The 20,180-nt window shown below is 45.8% G+C and overlaps 1 protein-coding gene across 20 annotated transcripts in view; it reads left to right on the forward strand.

The window, feature by feature from the left end:
* LOC120665972 overlaps positions 1–20,180 on the forward strand; it is a 64,226-nt gene that overhangs the window by 20,019 nt on the left and 24,027 nt on the right. For 3 of the 20 annotated variants that reach the window (XM_039945735.1, XM_039945718.1, XM_039945719.1), the window contains one exon: positions 8–417. The exons of 7 other annotated variants lie outside the window; for them this stretch is intronic. In XM_039945735.1, the coding sequence (XP_039801669.1) occupies positions 8–79 (72 nt within the window). In that variant the 3' untranslated portion in view covers positions 80–417. Of the gene's footprint in view, positions 1–7; positions 420–524; positions 600–4,842; positions 10,614–20,180 lie in introns of those variants that run through there. 10 more of the 20 variants (XM_039945715.1, XM_039945714.1, XM_039945727.1 and 7 more) reach the window with 8 other exon arrangements.

The raw sequence follows: 20,180 nt of genomic DNA on the forward strand, positions 1-20,180 counted from the left end.
ATGACAGAGCCTCCGGTACAAGGTGGATGCTGTGCCACCGGTTGTCGAGCCGGCCATGCCCACCGTAGAGCCCTTATGAGGCCTGCCTTAATATTGATGCCTGTCATGAATTAGACGGTGCAGGTGCATCAGAAGCCCCAAACGGTCTTGTAACCAATACTTGTATCATAATCGCAGGGTTCTGGTGATCCATACACGTAGCTCCCAGTCTGAGAGCAATATGTACTGCGTGCACATGGTTACGGCCAGTTGGCCAGTTTTCCACTGATGAATGCCTAATTCTATACCAGAAAAGTGTACTATAGCAACCACTGAAAGCATGCCTCCCTCATTCGAGCTGTTCAACTTTGCAAACATAAGCATAACGTTTGGCTACAAATCGTTGAATTCAATCCATGAAATTAGATTCAGTTCATATTTTGGTGGAATTTGATTTGGTTCTGATTCTGATTCCGGTTATATCTGTTCGGGTACCAGTTTAGATAAATCTGTTTTCGAATTTGGGTGCATATTTTGTTTTGCAGTTGCCCTTTGAATCTATGGTGTCGTTTGGTTCAGCTATGGTAACGGTAATGGTAATGTAATCAGCTGCCACTGCTACCTGTTACAGTGGAATGCATAGCGCTGTTAGTATTAGTTAATTTCAGTAACGTTTTCTGTTTCCTTTACGCTGTTTGGTGTTAGCAAGGCAGAGTTATGAGTAGCTGGCTCGTTGGGCCTTGGGTGGTCGGCGCCTAGCCTTCCTGGCGGGGGTGCCGCCCCCTCCTGATTGGTAGATGGCAACGAGATCTCCTTGATGGTGGTGTTTCTATAAACCATCTAGGGTATCCCGTCTATATATGTACACCCTTGTGCACCTCTATTAATTCAATCCATTCATTCTTCGCAATATACATTGCTTACATGGTATTAGAGCGAGCACGGTGGGAATTGTGGCCGGCTTGACAAATGGACTGAAGGTCTCGTCGAAGTCCACGCCTGGGCGCTGGGTGAAGTCGCGGAGGACCCAGCGCGCCTTGTACCATTCCAGAGTTCCATCAGCATGGAACTTGTGCTTGAAGATCCACTTGTCGGTGACGACGTTGGCGCGAGGCGGGCGAGGAACAAGATCCCAAGTCTTGTTCGCCAGCAGAGCGTCGTGCTCGTCTTCCATAGCAGACCGCCAATTGGGATCGGCGAGGGCGCTGTGGAAGATCTTCGGGATCGGAGACAGTGGAGCGGCATGGAAGAGCATCGGCTGGCGGAAGCCGGACTTCGCCCTGGTGGTCATGTCGTGCTGGTTCACCACGGGGGGAGTGGGTACGGCTCCCTTGGGCAAGGGAGGAGGAGGACCAGCAGGGGGCTGTTGTCGCCGGACGTAGACGCGCTGGAAGGCGGAGGGCGATCGGTGAAAAGGAGCCGGGCCAGCAGGCTGCGGGCGTGGTGACGGAGCGGCCGGCTGGGGTTGAGCAGAGGTCGGCGATGGAGAAGGCCGACTGGAGCCGGCAGCTGACGCCAGAGTGTCCATCGGTCGGTGTGGGGGGGGGGGGAGCCAGGCGACGGCCCAGCCCGTCGAGGGAGAGCTGGGGTGCCTGCCGAGGACGTCGCCTGGTCGCCGTGGGCCGCGCGTGGCAGCGCGGGAATGCTGGAGGCCGCGTGTGGCAACGCGGCTGCGCCAGGGGCTACGTGTGGAAACACGGCAGCGCCGGAGGGAGATCCTGTAGAGGAAACAAGAGGTGACGGTCCAATGGGGGCCGGCACGTTAGTAGTAACATCATCCAGAAACTCGAAGTTGGTTTCGCGGGGAGGACGAGACGGCCCAAACAACAAGATGGTAATTGTTACCCGACTGCTCTACTCTGCTCTACGGGACTGCAGACCGTTGATAGCTAAAATTGGCAAAGACTGGTCAGACTGGTTGGGTCTGTGTGGTCTAAGCGGGTCTGTGTGGTCCGAGTAGGTTTAGATATGTAATTAGAATTCCTATGTAAACTAACTTAGAAGGGCTACGATTTCTCCGATCTATATAGAGAAATTGCTATTATAGGATCCCAAACAACTGGCTTCGCTATTATAGGATTCCTAACGTGCTCTTCGCTAAAATGACATTCGAAATATTTGCATTTAGGAATACATGATATTATGGTCATTTTAATTCATTTGATAATCTTAAATACATGTATTTTGGCCTGAGATGACAATTTTGCCCTTATTCATTCGAAAGGGGCTGGACGTGGCCCTTGGCTGGACGTGGCCATTGCCTGCTCGCTGGGTGCTTGGTCGCTGTCCATGGCTTGCTGGCCGCAGCTGGCCATGGATGGCTGTACCAGCTGGTTGGCCGCCGCTGGCCATGGATGACTAGCCTATGCTTGATAGTATATGTACAATAATACAAATATTAGAAATGTGTATGTATAGTAATTCAAGCAATGGATAAAACATTGAATTTAGCACAAACAATTTCATCTCATAAAACCATCATTCTGGCAATTACAAGTTCATCTCATAAGACCATAATTAAGTTCCAAACGAGATCCAAATCATATGAAATAAATCATGAGTTTACATCTCATCACACATAATTTAAAAATAACATCAAATGTGCAACTTTCTCTTCGGAGTCATCTTTCTTGGTGCTGCTGCAGTAGGCATCCTCACGTGAGTAGTGGTGTCAATTTGTGAAGATGCACCCTTTCCTAATAACATCGCGAGATTGCTGTAAATGGAAAATACACTAGTTACAATGGAAGCACAGTGTACAATGAAAAATAGGTTTCTATGAACTTAACATATTCTCACCTTCTAGTGACCCTTCCTAGACTATCCCATAGGATTTCTTCTCGAGTCGGCCTCTGTGGAGTGCTAGGTTCTGGATGCATTTTTGTCACATTCTTCCTAGGTTGTCTACGCTTCCTACAAGTGGTCAAATAAATTAATATTGACATTTTCATTCAAGTTTCTTGATGAAGTAAATAAGTTGTTACCTCTTCTTTGCGGTCGCATTAAGTGGACACTTAGCACTAGCTTGTCTATGACATTTTTCTCCACATCTTCTCTAAGTTATAGGTCTTCTAACCATTTTCTTTCCCTTGGCATCGGTTGGAGCAGTATCATTCTCACCTTCACCCACATTGGCGTCTTTACCATCTTCTTTCCCTTTCCCTTTCTTCTTGTGTCCACCTTCATCCCATCCATTCATTCTTAGTTTCCTATGTCTTCCAACATGTAATTTAGCTAGGGGTGCACTAACTGATAATGGTAGTTCCACTTGTGCCCATTGTGTTTTATCTGTCATCGGCTCAATTTCTCTTCCATATGCAGCCCTAAACCTATTCACCGAGTAGTACTCATGCACAAATTGTTCTAGGGCAATGCCCCTTTGGCGGGTTACATAGGCCAGTACATGTTGACATGGTTTACTGGTGCTACCATTCAAGACAAGTACATGTCCTTTGGTGTAACTTGACGATATGCCTCACAGAAATGCTGCCGCTATGGTCCCATACCTCCACACTCCAATTGGAACATGGTAATAGTCTCATGTGTCCCAAACCTGTAGTATTTGTCCTTAGCTGAACCATAAGAGCTGGGAGTATCCTGCCTTCAGGTAGCCTGTATGCAATAGCTCTTCTCTTATTCCACAGTACCATGATCATTTCTCTAACCTTGTTAGCTAGGTCAGCAACTGGTAAGTCCTTGATGTCTCTAATCCTGTTATTAAATGACTCAGCAATGTTACTAGTTATGTAGTCACACTTAATCTCTGGAATGAAACCACACCTATAACATAATAGCTTATGATTGGCTTGTAACCATTGCACAGATTTTGGTGATTTACTTACCATTTTTGCTATATTTTCATAGAAAATCTCCTTCTTGTAAACCCTTGCAGCAGGATATATCTCGCCAAACCTTTTATATCTCTTCTGGAAGTTTTTACCATATGATAAAAGCACTCCCTAATTTGCTCTGCATATGGGAATACATTCTTTACTGCATTCTCCAAGCCCTTGCAAGCGTTAGAACAAATAGCAAGGAGTGGAGGATCACCTATAACCTTCTTTAACTATTCCAAGAACCAAGTCCAGTTGTCTATTGTTTCTGAAGCCATGAAGCCATAAGCGACCAGATACATCCAGTTGTGTCCATCAACTGCTATAGCTGCAGCCAAGTGACCATTCCACCTTTTATTAAGTGTAGTAGCATCTACACTTAAATGCGGCCTGCAACCTTCGAAAAATCATCTATGCATGGTTTAAGTGCACAGAAAAAACAGTGCAAATATATCTCACCATCCACTTCAAGAATCTCAATCTCAATGACACTTTCGGGGCTGCGCTTCATCACCTCGGCCTTCCACCTAAACAACTCAAAACTATCAGACCATTTTCCATAAACCTCATCAAGAGCTCTTGCTTTACCCAGCTATATAGTGTCATATGCAATTTGACACTTGTGTTCCTTCTCTAACAGTAGTTGCAATTCCTTACATCCAATTTTTGGTTCAGTTCTAAGTATAGGCACAACCTTTCTAGCTACCCACTTGCAACTTGGAGTTGTAGTTGACATCCTCATGCTAGACACACATTCATGTTTGTCGAATAAAACAGTTACCTGCAAAATAAAAAATAACATTAGTACACAACAAGAAGAATGAATGAATTTATTAACTACAGTTGATATTTATTAACTAAAATGGTTACCTCCATAGTTGGGGTGCCTTTTATTTTCCTGCCATTTATCCTCCAAGGGCAACGACAACCTTCATCACCAGACTTGCAAAAAGCCCTATATATCGTCTTACATGACTTCTCTACTTTTATATCAAACTTTTTTTTTGATTATATAATGCCGCACCGCCAGCTTGAACTCCTCCATGTTTGGGTACACTGTTCCAACCTCCATTGATGGGTTGCTCTATCATATGAAATTACCATCTAATGAGGACATCACTCATTTGGATACAAACAACATTCAAGGTCCAATCACTAGAGCTCGAGCACGACAATTGAATCTTGAGGTGAGCTCGTTCCTAAACACCTCTTTGTATGATTATAAGGATAGATTGCTACCTAATTATTATATTGTGATTAGGAACCATGGAGAAGGTGAAGGAATGCTTGGAGATGGGCTTGGAGGCGTGCAGGACCAGCTAGGGCGACCAAGTCAAGAGGGAGGCCCAAAACAAGTTGGCCTCGGGTCTGTTTCGAGGTCCAGGAGTAGTCTGCACTAAAATGGCCGCCTAGGTCACATATGGACTCAGATTTGTGAGATCTTTATATGGATGGAAAGCTAAAAAGATAACCTTTCAAATGGCGCTGGTCCCAGGACCAAGTTCCTCCGGAGTCAATGGGAAAAATATTCTACAAGTTGGCATCCAGAATCTGTCTCAGTGTTGTGCCACTGCCTTTTAGTCTTCTGGACCATATATCTTGCTTAGGCCTATTAGGGTTGCGCCTAGGGGGTCTTGGCCGCCCCTTAGACTACTTATCCAGCCACCACCCCCTCCTCTAGGGTTTGAGTTTTGCTTAGTTCATTTCTGTCAAGAACATGATGTCGTTCTTCAGTTGTGGAACCCCACTCCTGAGTTGAATCAATTGCTTTCTGTGATTTGGTTGCTTCTCCGTGCACTTGCTTGTATTCTTTGATTCGCATGCAAGAGTAAGCCTTCTTGGCGAGGTCAATTGAGTAGTAGCTAGGTTGATAACTAGAGGATTCGTGGTGCTAAGGTTGCAGGGTTCATTTCTTTGGATTTGAAGCCGGATCGGTATGTCTCGAATCCGTCAAATCGATAATTATCTTGAACCTTTCAGAAGATCGGGAATCCAAGTCTTATCATGTGGTATCAGAGCAAAGGTATACCGTCAGGTTCGCATCGAATGCCCCTAGTTCGAGTGTTTATTTTCATCCTACAGTCCACAGCCATACCGTTTTTTCCGCTTCCTAGAACCTTCCGCGCCATAGCCTCTGCATTTGTTAGTTTCAGAGTTCGTAGTGTTGAGTTTGTATCCTTGTTTGAAGTCTTGTTGCTGGTTAGGTTGTGTTAGAGTCCGGTTGTGTGTTTCCCCCACCAGTTCATGTGTTTTCCCACCATTCTTCATCAAACGCTAGCCACCGCCTACAAATTTCTGCACTTTGTTCCTGTTTTGTGCTCTAACTTGGAGTGCGCTTTTGCACTTCTGCCACGACTTTCACTTGTTTGAGCTCATACTTTCTGTGGTTACTTCCTTTTCTACTGCAAAGTGAAGGAAAAATATATATAAAAAAGAAAACAACAACAACCCAATAAAAAAGAGGAAAAAAAGGAGAAGGGCAAAGAGGGAGCAATATCTTTAGGAGCACATAGAGAAGGGGAAGTGAGCTGTGAAGCGTGTGCTGTCTTGTATATTTGATCTTGTGATCTTGGATCTTGAAATTTGGGACAATAATTCAACATTGCTATCTGTTACTAACTTTTGTGCCACATATATATTAATCTGTATGCCTTTCCAAGCTCCACATATTTCTTCAAATCAGTACAGAAAGAGGACCCTTGCAATCTTGGTGTCACCTTCTCACAGGCATCATGAACTAGCCGCCGATTGCACCAACTCTGGTTTTGTGATTGGTAAGAATTTTTGCAAGTGCTTGTGGAGGAGTTGCCATTTTGCATGATTGAGAGCCACCAATACAACTGCGTAGTCATTTGTTAGGGATAACCTTCACTGTTTGCTTCTATTTTTGGTGTTTGCAATGGTAGGGAATGAACATGTTAACTCTCCCACAGATTTCAATGAGTGTGTTAGCAGAGCTCAACTTCAAGCTGCCATGGAGGAATCCCAGAGGGGGATGAATGATGCAATCAGGAAGGCTGTCACCGATGCACTGATTGATCCCAAGCTTGGTAGCAGCATGGAGAGGTTGGATAGGCGGATATCTACTATAACCGAAAAGGTTACAGAGTTAGAAAACCGTCTACCAAATGAGGAAGATATGGGAGGAAACAACACTGATGAAGATGTTGTTTTTGATGATGATGGAAACATAGATGCTGCAACCACCCGAGTAGAGAGGCTACGATGTCGTCTACGCGAGAACAAGAGAGGTATGTGAGGTCCTCGACATTAAGGTAATCACCATCATGCTTTCGATGCTCCTTATGCTAAGGTCAAGTTTACAATTCCACCTTTTTTGGGTTATTATGATGCTGAGGGGTATCTTGATTGGGAGATGACTGTAGAATAAAAATTTAATTCCCACCTTGTTCCTAAAAGGTATAGAGTTCGACAAGCCTCTAGTGAGATTAAGGACTTTGCAATCATTTGGTGGAGTGGATTAGCTGCAGAGAATGCTTTACCGACCACTTGGGAACAACTTAAGGTAGCTATGCGTGATGGTTTTGTTCCCCCTTCCTATCATAGAGACATGCGTAAGAAATTGATGCGCTTAGAGCAAGGAGAGAAATCTGTCCAAAGATTACTATGGGGAGCTCCAAAAGGGCTTGATGCATTGTGGTGTTGTGGAGGGACCCGAGGATTCTATTTGTCATTTTTATTCAGGTCTAAGGTGTGAGATTCAGGACATTGTTGATTATAAGGAATGTAACACTGCCACCAGTTGTTTCAGTTTGCTATGCTTGCAGAGAAGGAATTGCAGGGACGTGAGCAGCAAGGCAAGGGCAAGTCCACCACCTCTTACACACAACGTACAACGACATCAACGTAGCTGAACAAGTCTACAACTTTTCGGATGCCACCACCACCAGCTAGCAAGCGACCAGCAGCTTCGGGAGTTGCTGCAGCGCCCACACGGTCCTTCAATTCAGGTAAAAATTCTGCACAGGTACCCGCAAAGAGTTCATCATCTGTTGCATCAACGGGGTGCACCTCTGGCATCCAATGCCACCGTTGCCATGGGATTGGCCATGTGCAGAAGGGCTGCCCAAGTCAGTGGGCATACATTGCTACAGAGGATGGCTACATCAGCACCTCTAACATTGAAGATGAAGAAGAGAAAGAAAATGTTGATGGTGAAGAAGAGATCCTTGGCGGAGAGGACACAATGACCTATATGAGCGCCATTGTTCAGCGGGTGCTCAACACACAAGTGCAACAACCCGACCAGCTGCAACGTCACAATCTATTTCAGATTTTCTTCGTCATCAATAACCGACGTGTGCAAGTCATTATTGATGGATGTAGCTGCAACAATTTGGTAAGTTCTGAGTTGGTCATGAAGCTTGGCTTGACCACACGGCCACACCAACATCCATACCATATTCAGTGGCTAAATGATTCGGGAATGGCTAAGGTAACACAAACTTGCATAGTTTCTTTTTCCATTGGGTCATATTCAGATTCGGTTGATTGTGATGTGGTACCTATGCAAACTTGTTCACTTTTGTTGGGTAGGCCTTGGGAACATGATAATAATGCCACACACCATGGTATAAGTAATAAATACACCTTTGTGCACAAAGGAAAGGAATATACTTTGCTACCTTTGACCCTTGCTGAAATTGTACAAGCTGAGAAAGAGCGAGCTGCTAGTTTGAATGACACAAAATCTGAAAATCAGCAAGTAGCAAAATCTATTTTTCCACATATAAAGGATAGACCTGCACCTAATTCTAAGGCCGAGGGCATTAAATTGAAGGGTGGAGTCATGCTTGCAACAAAATGTGAACTTTCTGAAATTTCTGAAGAAGAAATCTACTAATCCTTACTTTGCAAACAAGCCTTGTTTTCACTTGATGATATTGCTAGCTCGATACCTCCTGCTTTCACTAACATTTTGCAGGAGTAAGCGGATGTTTTTCCAGCTGAGGTACCACAGGGGCTGCCACCTGTGAGAGGGATAGAGCATCAAATCGACTTGATTCCTGGAGCAACTTTGCCCAACCGAGCAGCCTACCGAACCAACCCCGATGAAACTAAGAAAATTCAGCGACAAGTCCAAGAACTTTTGGACCGCGGGTATGTACGTGAGAGCCTTAGTCCTTATGCTGTTCCTGTGCTTTTGGTTCCAAAGAAAGATGGTACTTGGCGTATGTGTGTTGATTGTAGAGCCATCAATAACATTACCATTCAATACCGTCATCCTTTTCCTAGGCTTGATGATATGGTTGATGAGTTGTGTGGTTCTATAATTTTCACAAAGATTGACTTGTGAACTGGCTACCACCAGATTAGAATGAAACTTGGAGATGAATGGAAAACAGCTTTTAAAAACAAATTTGGATTGTATGAGTGGTTAGTAATGCATTTTGGTTTGACTAATGCACCTAGCACTTTCATTCGCTTGATGAATGAGGTTTTGAGGGCTTTCATTGGACGACTTGTGGTAGTTTACTTTGATGATATCTTGATTTATAGCAAGTCTTTGGAAGAACACATGAATCATTTGCGTGCTGTTTTTGATGCTTTACGTGATGCACGTTTGTTTGGTAACCTTGAGAAGTGCATCTTTTGCACAGATCGAGTCTCTTTTCTTGGCTATGTTGTTACTCCACAGGGAATTGAGGTGGATGAGACAAAGATTGATGCCATAAAGAGCTAGCCGATTCCCCAAACCATCACACAGGTGAGTAGTTTTCTTGGTCTTGTAGGATTCTACCGTCGTTTCGTCAAAGATTTCAGCACCATTGCAGCTTCCTTGCATGAGTTGACAAAGAAAGGGGTGGTGTTCCATTGGGGAAAGGCACATGATGAGTCCTTTGATGCTTTGATGGGCAAGCTTACACATACACCATTGCTACAACTTCCAAACTTTGGGTAAGACTTTTGAGCTTGAATGAGATGCTAGCGGAGTTGGCGTTGGGGTTGTTTTAATGCAAGATGGTAAACCCATTGCTTACTTTAGCGAAAAACTGCATAGTCCTATTTTAAATTACTCCATGTATGATAAGGAATTGTATGCTCTTGTACGTTCTTTAGAGATGTGGTGTCATTATTTGTGGCCCAAAGAGTTTGTTATCCACTCCGATCATGAATCTCTTAGGTATCTTCGCTCACAAAATAATTTGAACTGTTGGCATGCTAAGTGGGTTGAGCTAATTGAATGTTTCTCTTATGTTATCAAACACAAGAAAGGAAAGGATAATGTGATTGCGGATGCTTTGTCTAGGCGCTATACATTGCTGTCCCAATTTGATTGTCGTATTTTTGGACTTGAATCGATAAAAGAACAATATGCGCTTGATCTTGATTTTAAAGATGTGTTGCTGAATTGTAGAGAGGGACGTACATGGAACAAGTTTGTGATCAATGATGGGTTATTGTTTAGAGCTAACCGCCTATGCATTCCAGTTGGTTCTGTTTGTCTCTTTGTTACAGGAAGCGCATGGAGGAGGGCTGATGGGACATTTCGGTGCTAAGAAGATGGAGGATGTTTTTACCTTACATTTGTTTTTGCCAAAGATGAGGAGAGATGTTGAACGTTTCATGGCGTGCTACACCACATGTATCACGCTTGAATCCTCATGGTTTATACATGCCTCTTCCCATTCTTTCTATTCCTTGGACAAACATTTCGATGGACTTTGTTTTAGGATTGCCTCGGACTAAAAGGGGGAGGGATACCATTTTTGTGGTGGTGGATCATTTTTCTAAGATGGCACACTTCATACCATGTCATAAGAGTGATGATGTTATTTATATTGCTGACCTCTTTTTCAAAGAGATTGTTTGCATGGTATGCTTTCAACTATTGTTTCAAATAGCGATGCTAAATTCTTGAGTCACTTTTGGCGCACTTTGTGGAACAAGTTGGGGACAAAGCTATTGTTCTTTACAACATGTCACCCACAAACTGATGGACAAACAGAGGTGGTGAACCGCGCATTGGGCACCATGTTGAGGGCTATTTTGAAAAAAAATTTAAAGGTGTGGGAAGAATGTTTGCCTCATGTGGAGTTTGAATACAATTGGGCAACACATTCTACCACCAAGGTAAGTCCTTTTTTTGAAGAAATAGGAGGGGAAATACCCTACTGATTATATAGAAATTAAAAGGAAAAAAGGTCAAAGCAGTACAAAAAGTTCTGGAGTTTGGAGACAAAGGAAGTCAAAAAGAAAATCAAGCAGATTACACAAGGGCTTCTAGCCATTCTCACATGTGATCCTTATGCCGTGTCCTTTCTCTAAGAATAACCAGAGCAAAATCTTTCTTGAAGGACTGAAGACATCGCTGTGGCGATGGATGAATTCCTCTGAAAATGAAGTCATTTCTTTGCATCCATAGGCTCTAGCAAAAAGTGACAATGATTTCCATGAAAAAAGGGAGGTTGATTTGTTCCTTGACTGCCTCCAAAATTTGCCAAGTTGAATTGCCTATGATCATAATGTTTAACTTGGACTAGTAGGCTAAAGCAAAAGGACAATCGAAAAAGAGATGAGAAAGGGTCTCTTCCATTCTCAGATGGCAACAGACACATTCATATGTGGGTAAGATCATATGTCATCATCGGAGGATTTCTCTGGTACTGAGTCTATTGTGAAGAAGCAGCCAAAAGAAGACTTTGTGTTTGTTTTGACATGATGACTTCCAAAGTCATCTGAAGATATGATGTCCAGTTAGGTGAGCATAGGCTTTAGATGTGGAGAAGAAAGGAGAGCCCCAAATGTAAGACCAAACATCTACATCCTCTATTATTGGCAAGGTGTTGACAGCCAAATTTGACAGGCTCAGAGGCCGACCGGTTTGACCGGTCTGTCCTGTGTAATCTGAGTAGATTTTGTTTTTAGTTTGGAATCCTTTTATAAATCGACTTGGAAAGGGGTACGACTTCCCTGGCCTATAAATATGAAGGCCAAGGCCGATTGAGGTTATTCCCAATCGAATCAACATAATTTAAATCTACTTTTGTTCTCTCAAACCCTAGCCTCTCCCAACCCTAATTGCTGTTCTTCCTACGTCTCGACGGCGTTTGAAGGCATTCTGAGTGGCCTGCCGATCTCAGAGCAACCCTAGCTACGCGAGCTTCGATGGGGTCCCTCCCGAGTTCACGTTTCTAGGTTCGTCGCGGTTCTCTGCACCAGATCGGTCAGATCGGTCGGCACAACCGGTCAGACCGGTTCACCCAAAGGCTCACTGGTGTTCATCGTTTTGACGATCGTTCGCACATTCTAGCGCACTCAAGTGTGTTGGCGCAATTCTGTGTCAATATATTTTTTGGTGACTCCGCTGGGGAATCAGATTAATCTGGTTTTAAAACCGATCTAATCTAGTCCTCGAAGAAGATGAGCTCTGCGGAGATTAAAAATGAAAACATCATCACGACTACGCTGGAGGAGCTCACCAAAGAGGAGCGCAAGGCCTACCTTCTGGTTGAGTAACACGTCAGGGCTCAATTCTTGAAAGGCTTCAAGAAGGATCGTGGTGGCCTCAGCAAGAGGGTGGAGGAGATCGTACTGTCGTCTCTCAAGCTTAACAAAGATAAGGTTGAAGAGATTCCCAATGTAAGCCTCTCTCCCTCTGATATGTTTGATAAGATGTCACACATGATGGATCAAAAAAATATTGCTGCACAAACTGTTGCAGGTGATGTTTTAACCAAGATGAGTAGTGATATTGATGCACTTAGGCTACTTCCAGCAGCACTCCAGTCGCGGATAAGGATAACATCATCAATGCGCAACCGGACCCAGCACTATCGTCGCGGGAGACGGACTCCGTTCCAGCAAAATGCGAATGCGGGCGCGAAAATAGTCCTACGGGCGCGAGAGTCGGTTTCTTCCCGCCAGAAACGGCGAGCGGGAGCGGAGGGAGGATCCGGACCTTGGCGAGGCTCGGCCCCACGCCGGGCTCCGGCTGCGCAGCGCAACGGCGACGCGGCGCGGGCGACTGCCCGCATCGGGAGAAGGAGCCGGTGGCGGTGGCGGCGGCGGCCGGAGGTGCGTGCAGGCAGGGCGAGGCGGGGGGGGGGGGGGGGGGGGGGGGGGGGTAGAGAGCGCATGCCCAGCGGAGGCGACCGGCGATGAGGTCGGCGAGCTGAAGGTCGACGTCCATCCTCACGCGTCCACAGCGGTACGGCCTTCGGTCCTCCAAGCATTGAGGTAGCGGGCAGAGGACGTTGGATTACAGACCAAGTGAGCATCAGAGTGAGGTATAGGTGTACAACCCCCATGTATTTGCATAATCGATCTGAATGCTTGCTCCTTTGTTCAAATCAACGGAATACATCAGCCATGTATTTGCTAATCAATTTGATTACTTGTTCGCTTGTTCAAATCGACGGATTGTTCAAAGGAACATACTGTTTTAGCAAGAACCTTAAATGTTTAGGGGCAATTTTGTATCTTTGCTTAATTGTTGTAGCTGAAGATGGCCTGGAGAAGGGCAAGAAAGCGCCAGCACGAGTTGCAGCAGTTCCACGCCCACCAAGAGCTTCTGACCATGACAACCATTGTTCAAATTATTGAAGAAGAAGAAGAACGTCCTCGCCGCGGCTCTATAGTTGGCAGGAAAATGGTGCCCAGGGACAGGTTCAACGGCTATTGGAGGTTGATGCAAGATTATTTCCTCGATCCTCCAGTCTTCGACGATAATCACTTCTGTCACCAGTTAGTTTCGATCCATGGATTTTTCTCTGTAGCTTGAGTGTGAAAATCTCTATTGGATGACATATACGTCTATGTGCAGCTTTCGAATGTGCAAAGCTATGTTTATTGACATTTGTCATGCTGTTGCGGCGCGGAATGACTACTTCAAGAGGAAACCCAATGCCGCAGGTCTGCCGGGGTTCACCACGGTACAGAAGGTAACCGTTGCCTTGCGTTTGCTAGCATATGGAGGGTGTGTGAACCGCCTTGTTGAGTACATTCGTTTGGGGGAGACCACCATCCTTGAGAGCCTGGATCACTTCACTAGGACTGTGATTGATCTCTATGGACAGTCGTATCTTAGACCACCCAATGCTAAAGATATTGCTAGGCTCCTTCGGAAAGCAGAAGAAAGAGGATTTCCCGGCATGATTGGTAGTATCAATTGTATGCATTGGGAGTGGGAGAAGTGCCCTACAAGTTGGCACGGTCAATATAGGGGCCATTACAAGAAACCTACAATTATCCTTGAGGCTGTAGCAAGTTATGATCTTAGGATTTGGCATGCCTTCTTTGGCATGCCAGGATCTTGCAATGATATTAATGTCTTACATCGATCTCCGGTGTTTGACAACCTTGCTAGAGGCATTGGACCTGCAGTGAATTTCAATGTCAATGGGAGGGATTACAATATGGGATATTATCTTGCTGATGGTATCTACCCTCCTTGGGCTACTTTGATCAATGGCATCTCTAGTCCTCAAAGCAATAAGCACAAGTACTTTACACTTAAACAAGCGGAGTACCGGAAGGATGTGGAGCGTGCATTTGGTGTGCTGCAAGCAAAGTATGCAATCATGAAGGGACCAGCTAGGAGGTTCAGTCCAGTGGCACTCAAGTATATAGTTGATTGTGTAATCATCCTACACAATATGGGTATTGAATATGAGAAAGGAATGGAGGAATTGAGAATTGAAGATTATGACGACGTGACAAGGCCAACGTTAGCTCCTAATCGAAACATTCCTGAAATTCATCGATTGATTGCACGACACCGCCAAATCCAAAGCCGATCGGCTAATGAACAGCTAAAAGCCGATCTGATGGAGCATGTTTGGAACAAGTTCGGGGCTCAGTAGGTCAGTTTGAAATATCGAATTGCATGAACCTATTCTCTAATATTTGTTTGAAATTTTTTATCAACGCTTATATGTATGACTAAAATCTTTTGTGTAGGACCACCATCATCAGAGATCTTTGGAGTGGAAGGTGTTCCATGGGGTAGCCTGCTGTGTGTATTTTGGACAGTTAATGGAATGAAGTTAAGTGCTAGGCTGATCTTTAGGTTTGTTTAGCACCTGTAGAAGTCACCATGCAGTGTATGTTCTGTAAAACCAGTATGTATACTATGGTGTACCATGCTGTGTGTATTTTGGACAGTTAATGTAATGAAGTTAAGTGCTAGGCTGATCTTTAGGTCATGCATAGTTCAACACATAATTCCATAATTGTACTAGTTCAGGGAACATCCCGGTCATGCATAGTTCAACACATAATTCGATAAAGAAGCTGATAAAATCGCATCTACTGCCCACCAGGGCCATTGGAACCATCATCTCTGAAGCTCATAGCAGATATCTTCTTCTGTTTGTTGATGTAGTAATCGCGGACCCATGGTTGCATCTTCTCGACATCCATGGTCATGATCCGTTCTTCCCGATCTTCCTTCTGCAGTTGGAGTATCTCTTTTTGTACCTCCACTTGGGCTTTCTGGATTTGTAGTTGCTCTTCCTGTATAGCGAGTTTGCGTTCAGAGCGAGAAGCGATTTCTTTAGCCTCCTCTTCGCTTGTAGCCTGAACCTGTTCTTCATAAGCGCTCCGATCAATGGACATCTTTTGCAGGACTTCCATGCAAGCTGAAGATGAGGAAGAGGTGCTGTTGTGCGCCTTCTTGGCCTTGTCTCTTCCATTTGGCCTATCAATTCGAGGAGGAAGCGTTGGGTCTACATTTTCCTCCACAGGTTGGACAGCCGGCTCCTCATTGCTTGCAGAGGCTGTAACGAGCCACTCGTTCCACTTCATCTCATTGCGTAATATAAACCAACAATGAATGAACTTGAAAGTGGTACCGACAATTCCCTCATACATATGGAGAGCTTCTTTCACCTGCACATACAACCATGGACTGAAGTTAAATGGTAGTCCAACTATAATCTAAAAGGAATATGATTTACTGTTCTTCAATTACTGATTTCCTTTGTGCTAGTCCAACTATATTCTAAAAGGAATAAGAGATGTTTTACAGACTGAAGTTAAATGGTAGTCCAACTATAATCTAAAAGGAATATGATTTAGTGTTCTTCAATTACTAATTTCCTTTGTGCTAGTCCAACTATATTCTAAAAGGAATAAGAGATGTTTTATAGACTGAAGTTAAATGATTCAACCCTTCTATACTCCAGACAAGAGTTCTATTTTATCTATGAGTGTTTCCTTACCTTGTCACCATCGCTCTTGCCACTCTGGTTTTTCCGTTCAATCTTAGAGTAAAACCCACAAAATCTTGAAGTATCCTTCTGGATATCAGCCCACCTATGCTGCAGGGAAGACTGGGACCTGGTACATTCACTATCTTCTTCAAAGTAAGCTTTTATCCTTCCCCAATAGGATCGGATTGTAACACCCTAATTTTAAATTTCAGTATTTATTAATAAATTAATTGGCTTTAGTTAAATTTTCTAAGGTTTATTGTGTTTAGTTGGCATTTAATCTAATTTTTGTTCCTTAATTAATTAAAATTTATCATAGGTTTAAATTTTTGTTGCATTCATGCTGGTGCATAATTTTATTTGAGTGTGGTTTGAATTCAAATTCAAATTTGAATTCAAACTTTGTTTGAATTAGATTTAGAAAGGAGAAGAGTAGGAAAAAGAAAACCCAAACCCTTAACCCAGCCCAAACCCAAACCCAGCAAACCCCAAACCCACCTCAGCCCAGTCCAACCATCTCCCCGGCCCACTTTCCCCGCGGCCCAGTTCGCTCGGCCCAAGCGCGCGGCCCAGCGCTCAGCCCGCACCCCGCACGGCCCGCGTCGCCCGCTCTCACTCGGCCCGGTTCCATCCCGGCCTGCGCCCGCGTCACCCCCACTCGCCCAGCCCAGCGACTCGCCCCGCGCGTCGCCTCCCGCCACTGACCGAGCGGCCCCACCCGTCAGCACCTCCTCTCTCCTTCCCTTCCCGGCTCCACGCAACCGCGCCGAAACGGCCGGCGAGATCACCGGGGATCTTTTTCCCCCGCGCGCACGCCGAGATCCCCGGCCAACCCTTCTTAAACGCGCCCTGGCCCTCTCCCGCACCCCACCTCGCCCTGCCGCAGCCGCACGAAGCCCTAGCTCCGCCCGCTCGCGCAGCTCCGCCGTGCAGAGCCCCTGCTCCGCCGTGGCCTCGCCGCCCCGCCATACCCCGGTCCCCTGCTAACTGCGCCGCAGCATCGCCAAGACCCCGTGGCACTCCTGGAAGCCTCAGCTCCGAGTTTGCGCCACGCCCTGCGCCGGGATTTCGATCCGACCTCGCCGCCGGTGAGCCTCTGCGCCGCGGCGTTTCCCTGCCTCCAGTGGTTCCCCGACCGCCTTGACCCCCGTGAGGCCCCCGCAGGAACTCCCCGAAGCTGCCCGTGGATCCCAGAAGCCGGAGCGCCCCCGCGTCCACCCCGTCCGCGACCACCACGCCATCGCCGCCGCCGAGCCCCGACGTCGATGCCTCTGCGCGCCTTCGCTGCTCAATCCCGGGCTTAGGTGAGCACGTTTTGATCCCCTGCTCCCTTTTGCGCCTTTTGCCGTAGCCTGTAGCCCCTGGCGTCGCCCAGCGCACTCGCGCCGGCGAGCCTCCGCCGCGCTGACCCGCCATCGCCGGTGCGCCCTCCGCCACAGACCTCCCCGAGCCCAGTAAGGGCCACGGGTGGATCACGCATAACGCGTAGATCCTCCCCGACCCAAGCCCGCTCGGTTTTGACCCCCGGAGCGCCGGATTGGGCGTCTCCGGCGAGCCGCCGCCGCGGAAAACTGAACTCCGGCGTGCCCCGCCGCCGCCCGCGCGCCCAACTGCCCTGCGCCGTCCGATCAGGAACGGGCGCTCGAGATTAGATCACCCCCCCCGGTTAGATCCAAACCACTCGATCCAGATCCGACGGCCGAAAATCAAACGTACCCCTTCGGCCTGTACCTTTTGCTTAAGAGCCCTCCAACTATCACTGAATAAACCCGCCGTCCCTGGTAGTTCAAAAGTGTTTCCAAATCCGCCCCTGATTTATTCGTTTTGGCCCCTGAGCTTTTCCCTATTAGAACCCGCCGTCCAGGCCTGCCTTTTTGCACGTTGGACCCTAGATCTTTAGTTTAATTATGTTTTAGCCCTCGGTTTTAGCAGAAAAGTCCCTGGAACTTCAGTTTTCTTACAAATAAGCCCCTAGAACTTGTTTTTAGCCTAGAAAACGCGTTTTAGCTCCGTTTTTAGCGTTCTTTATATCCACACGATCGTTGTAACGCGTAGAACAGTATTAGAGTAGTTTAGTGCGCTGTTTTTATGTATTGATGTACTGTTCTTTAGCTTTTTGTTAGAGTTTGCTTGTATGCTTATTGTTGTGCATTGTTTTGGCCATGTGTTCGTGAGTAGACGCTGATCCAGTTGAGGAGCCCCAGTACCAGTACCCGGAGCAGCCGTCTTCCGAGCACTTTGAGCAGCAGCCAGAGCAGTACGAGGAAGGCAAGTATAACATGAACAACCTATCACCTTTAATTACAATTTCATACTGCATTTTAATACTGTATGCCTTTAAGGATTTCCTAGCCACTTTATATCCTTTATGTATATCCTTGGGTCGCATTTAGGTTAGTTGCGCTAGGTTGCTGCGCTATAACACACTCTGGTCCTTTTTTTTTAATTAATTTGATTAATGGTTTACTTGAACTTAATTCTGAGAGTGGCACTCTGTGTGGCTTGAGTGGCTCACGTCTCGTTAAAATTGGCTTTTGTTAGAAACATGGTTTAGGGGGCCAGCACGGTGCTTAGTGCTTGGTTGGCCACTCTCCATAAGGACCGGTTCATAGAGCGACAACCTGGGACAACAGCGCTACCACAAGGCTAGAATGGGATAGACTTGGCGTAATAATTAGACCTTTTTGGTTTGGAGTAACTTACCTGTGGGGCAAGAGTAGTAAGCTTCAATGGTCCCTGCTCCTCCGGCTTGGTCTGTGCTTGGATTGCGCTCCTGTGCTTGTACTCCCGGAGGTGGGCCCCATCGTCGCCGACCTAACTCTCGCGGTTACGCCTTACCAACGAGATTCTTTTTAAAGGCCTCGTAGTGAGTCGCTGGCCATCTCACCTAAGGAAGTGTGATGAACAACTGGCGTAGCTCACGACTTGTGGGTAAAGATGTGCAACCTCTGCAGAATGTAAAACTGGTATACTAGCCGTGCTCACGGTTATGAGCGGCCCAGATCCTCCTTTTGATTAGTGAAGTTATCTCCTTCCGACGAGGGAGGTGCTTCTCGGGGTTTACCTTGGTGGCTTGGTTTTGGTTTGGTTTCTCAGTAGTATCATAATTAAACCTGATTAATTACTATATAACTGGGTCAATGGTAATTCATCAACTCGTAGTAAATAGCTTTAATAAAATCTTGCCAACACTTAAAAGCTAATGCAGTGAGTCAGCCAGCCTAGAGCCTCATAGTTTGTGTTATACTTGTTGAGTACAAGTTGTGTACTCACTCTTGCCTCTTCTCTACTTTTTCCTCTTGGCTACGCTACTGCTGCTCAGTTCCTGCCGACACGAGGGAGTTCGTCCAGCGCTACCAGGACTACGAGGACTTCTAGGTGCTTCGTCTCCCAGTCGACGTCCCTGTGGCGCCCTGCTTCAGCTTCGGAGAGCTTTTATCGTATTTTGTACTTCGCTTCCGCTGTATCAGACATTTATGTCATTATTGTAATAAATAACATTCGTATTTCGATTTATTATATCTTATTCGTGATATGTGCTATGATATACTGTTCATTCTGTTGTATATACGTGTGACTTGATCCTGGCACGTATATGATTGCTCGGTTTATGTTCTTTTATAAACCGGGTGTTACACGGATTGGCTGGTTGGTTCCCACAATAGGATCCTTGCTCACATTAATGTACGCTAAGCATAAGGATTCATCCTCCTTTGTTGAGAAGTTCTTCAAACATTTGGAAGTTCCTTTCCTGCGTGCTTCGGGGGCGCTAGGTTGAGCTGGCACGGCAGTGTTCATGTTCTCGGACCCCTTTAAATGCATATAAGAAAATAGTCAGTGCTAACACATTAAATAATGTTTTGCTAAAAGAAAAGGGAAACACAATTTCAATGCCATACATCTGGAGGGAGGTTGTTAAGTTGCTGTTCAGTGGGCATGTAGGCTTCACCTATGTCGATGCTAGGGGTGTAATTAACCTCGCCAATTGGTTGAGAGGCATTACCCATTCCTTGCCACACGTTCTCCATTGATCCCCTTTCATATATGCAATATTCGCTATGGTGAAGACTAGAGCGTAGCCGAGGATAAAAATACCATACTATTGCCATCACTTGAGCACAAACAAAGAGGTTACCGTATAAACTTTAACAATTATACATGCATACACAACATAATCAGCACATAGCACATG

This window comes from Panicum virgatum, chromosome 3N (genome assembly GCF_016808335.1).
Source record: "Panicum virgatum strain AP13 chromosome 3N, P.virgatum_v5, whole genome shotgun sequence".
Taxonomy (NCBI): Eukaryota; Viridiplantae; Streptophyta; class Magnoliopsida; order Poales; family Poaceae; genus Panicum; species Panicum virgatum.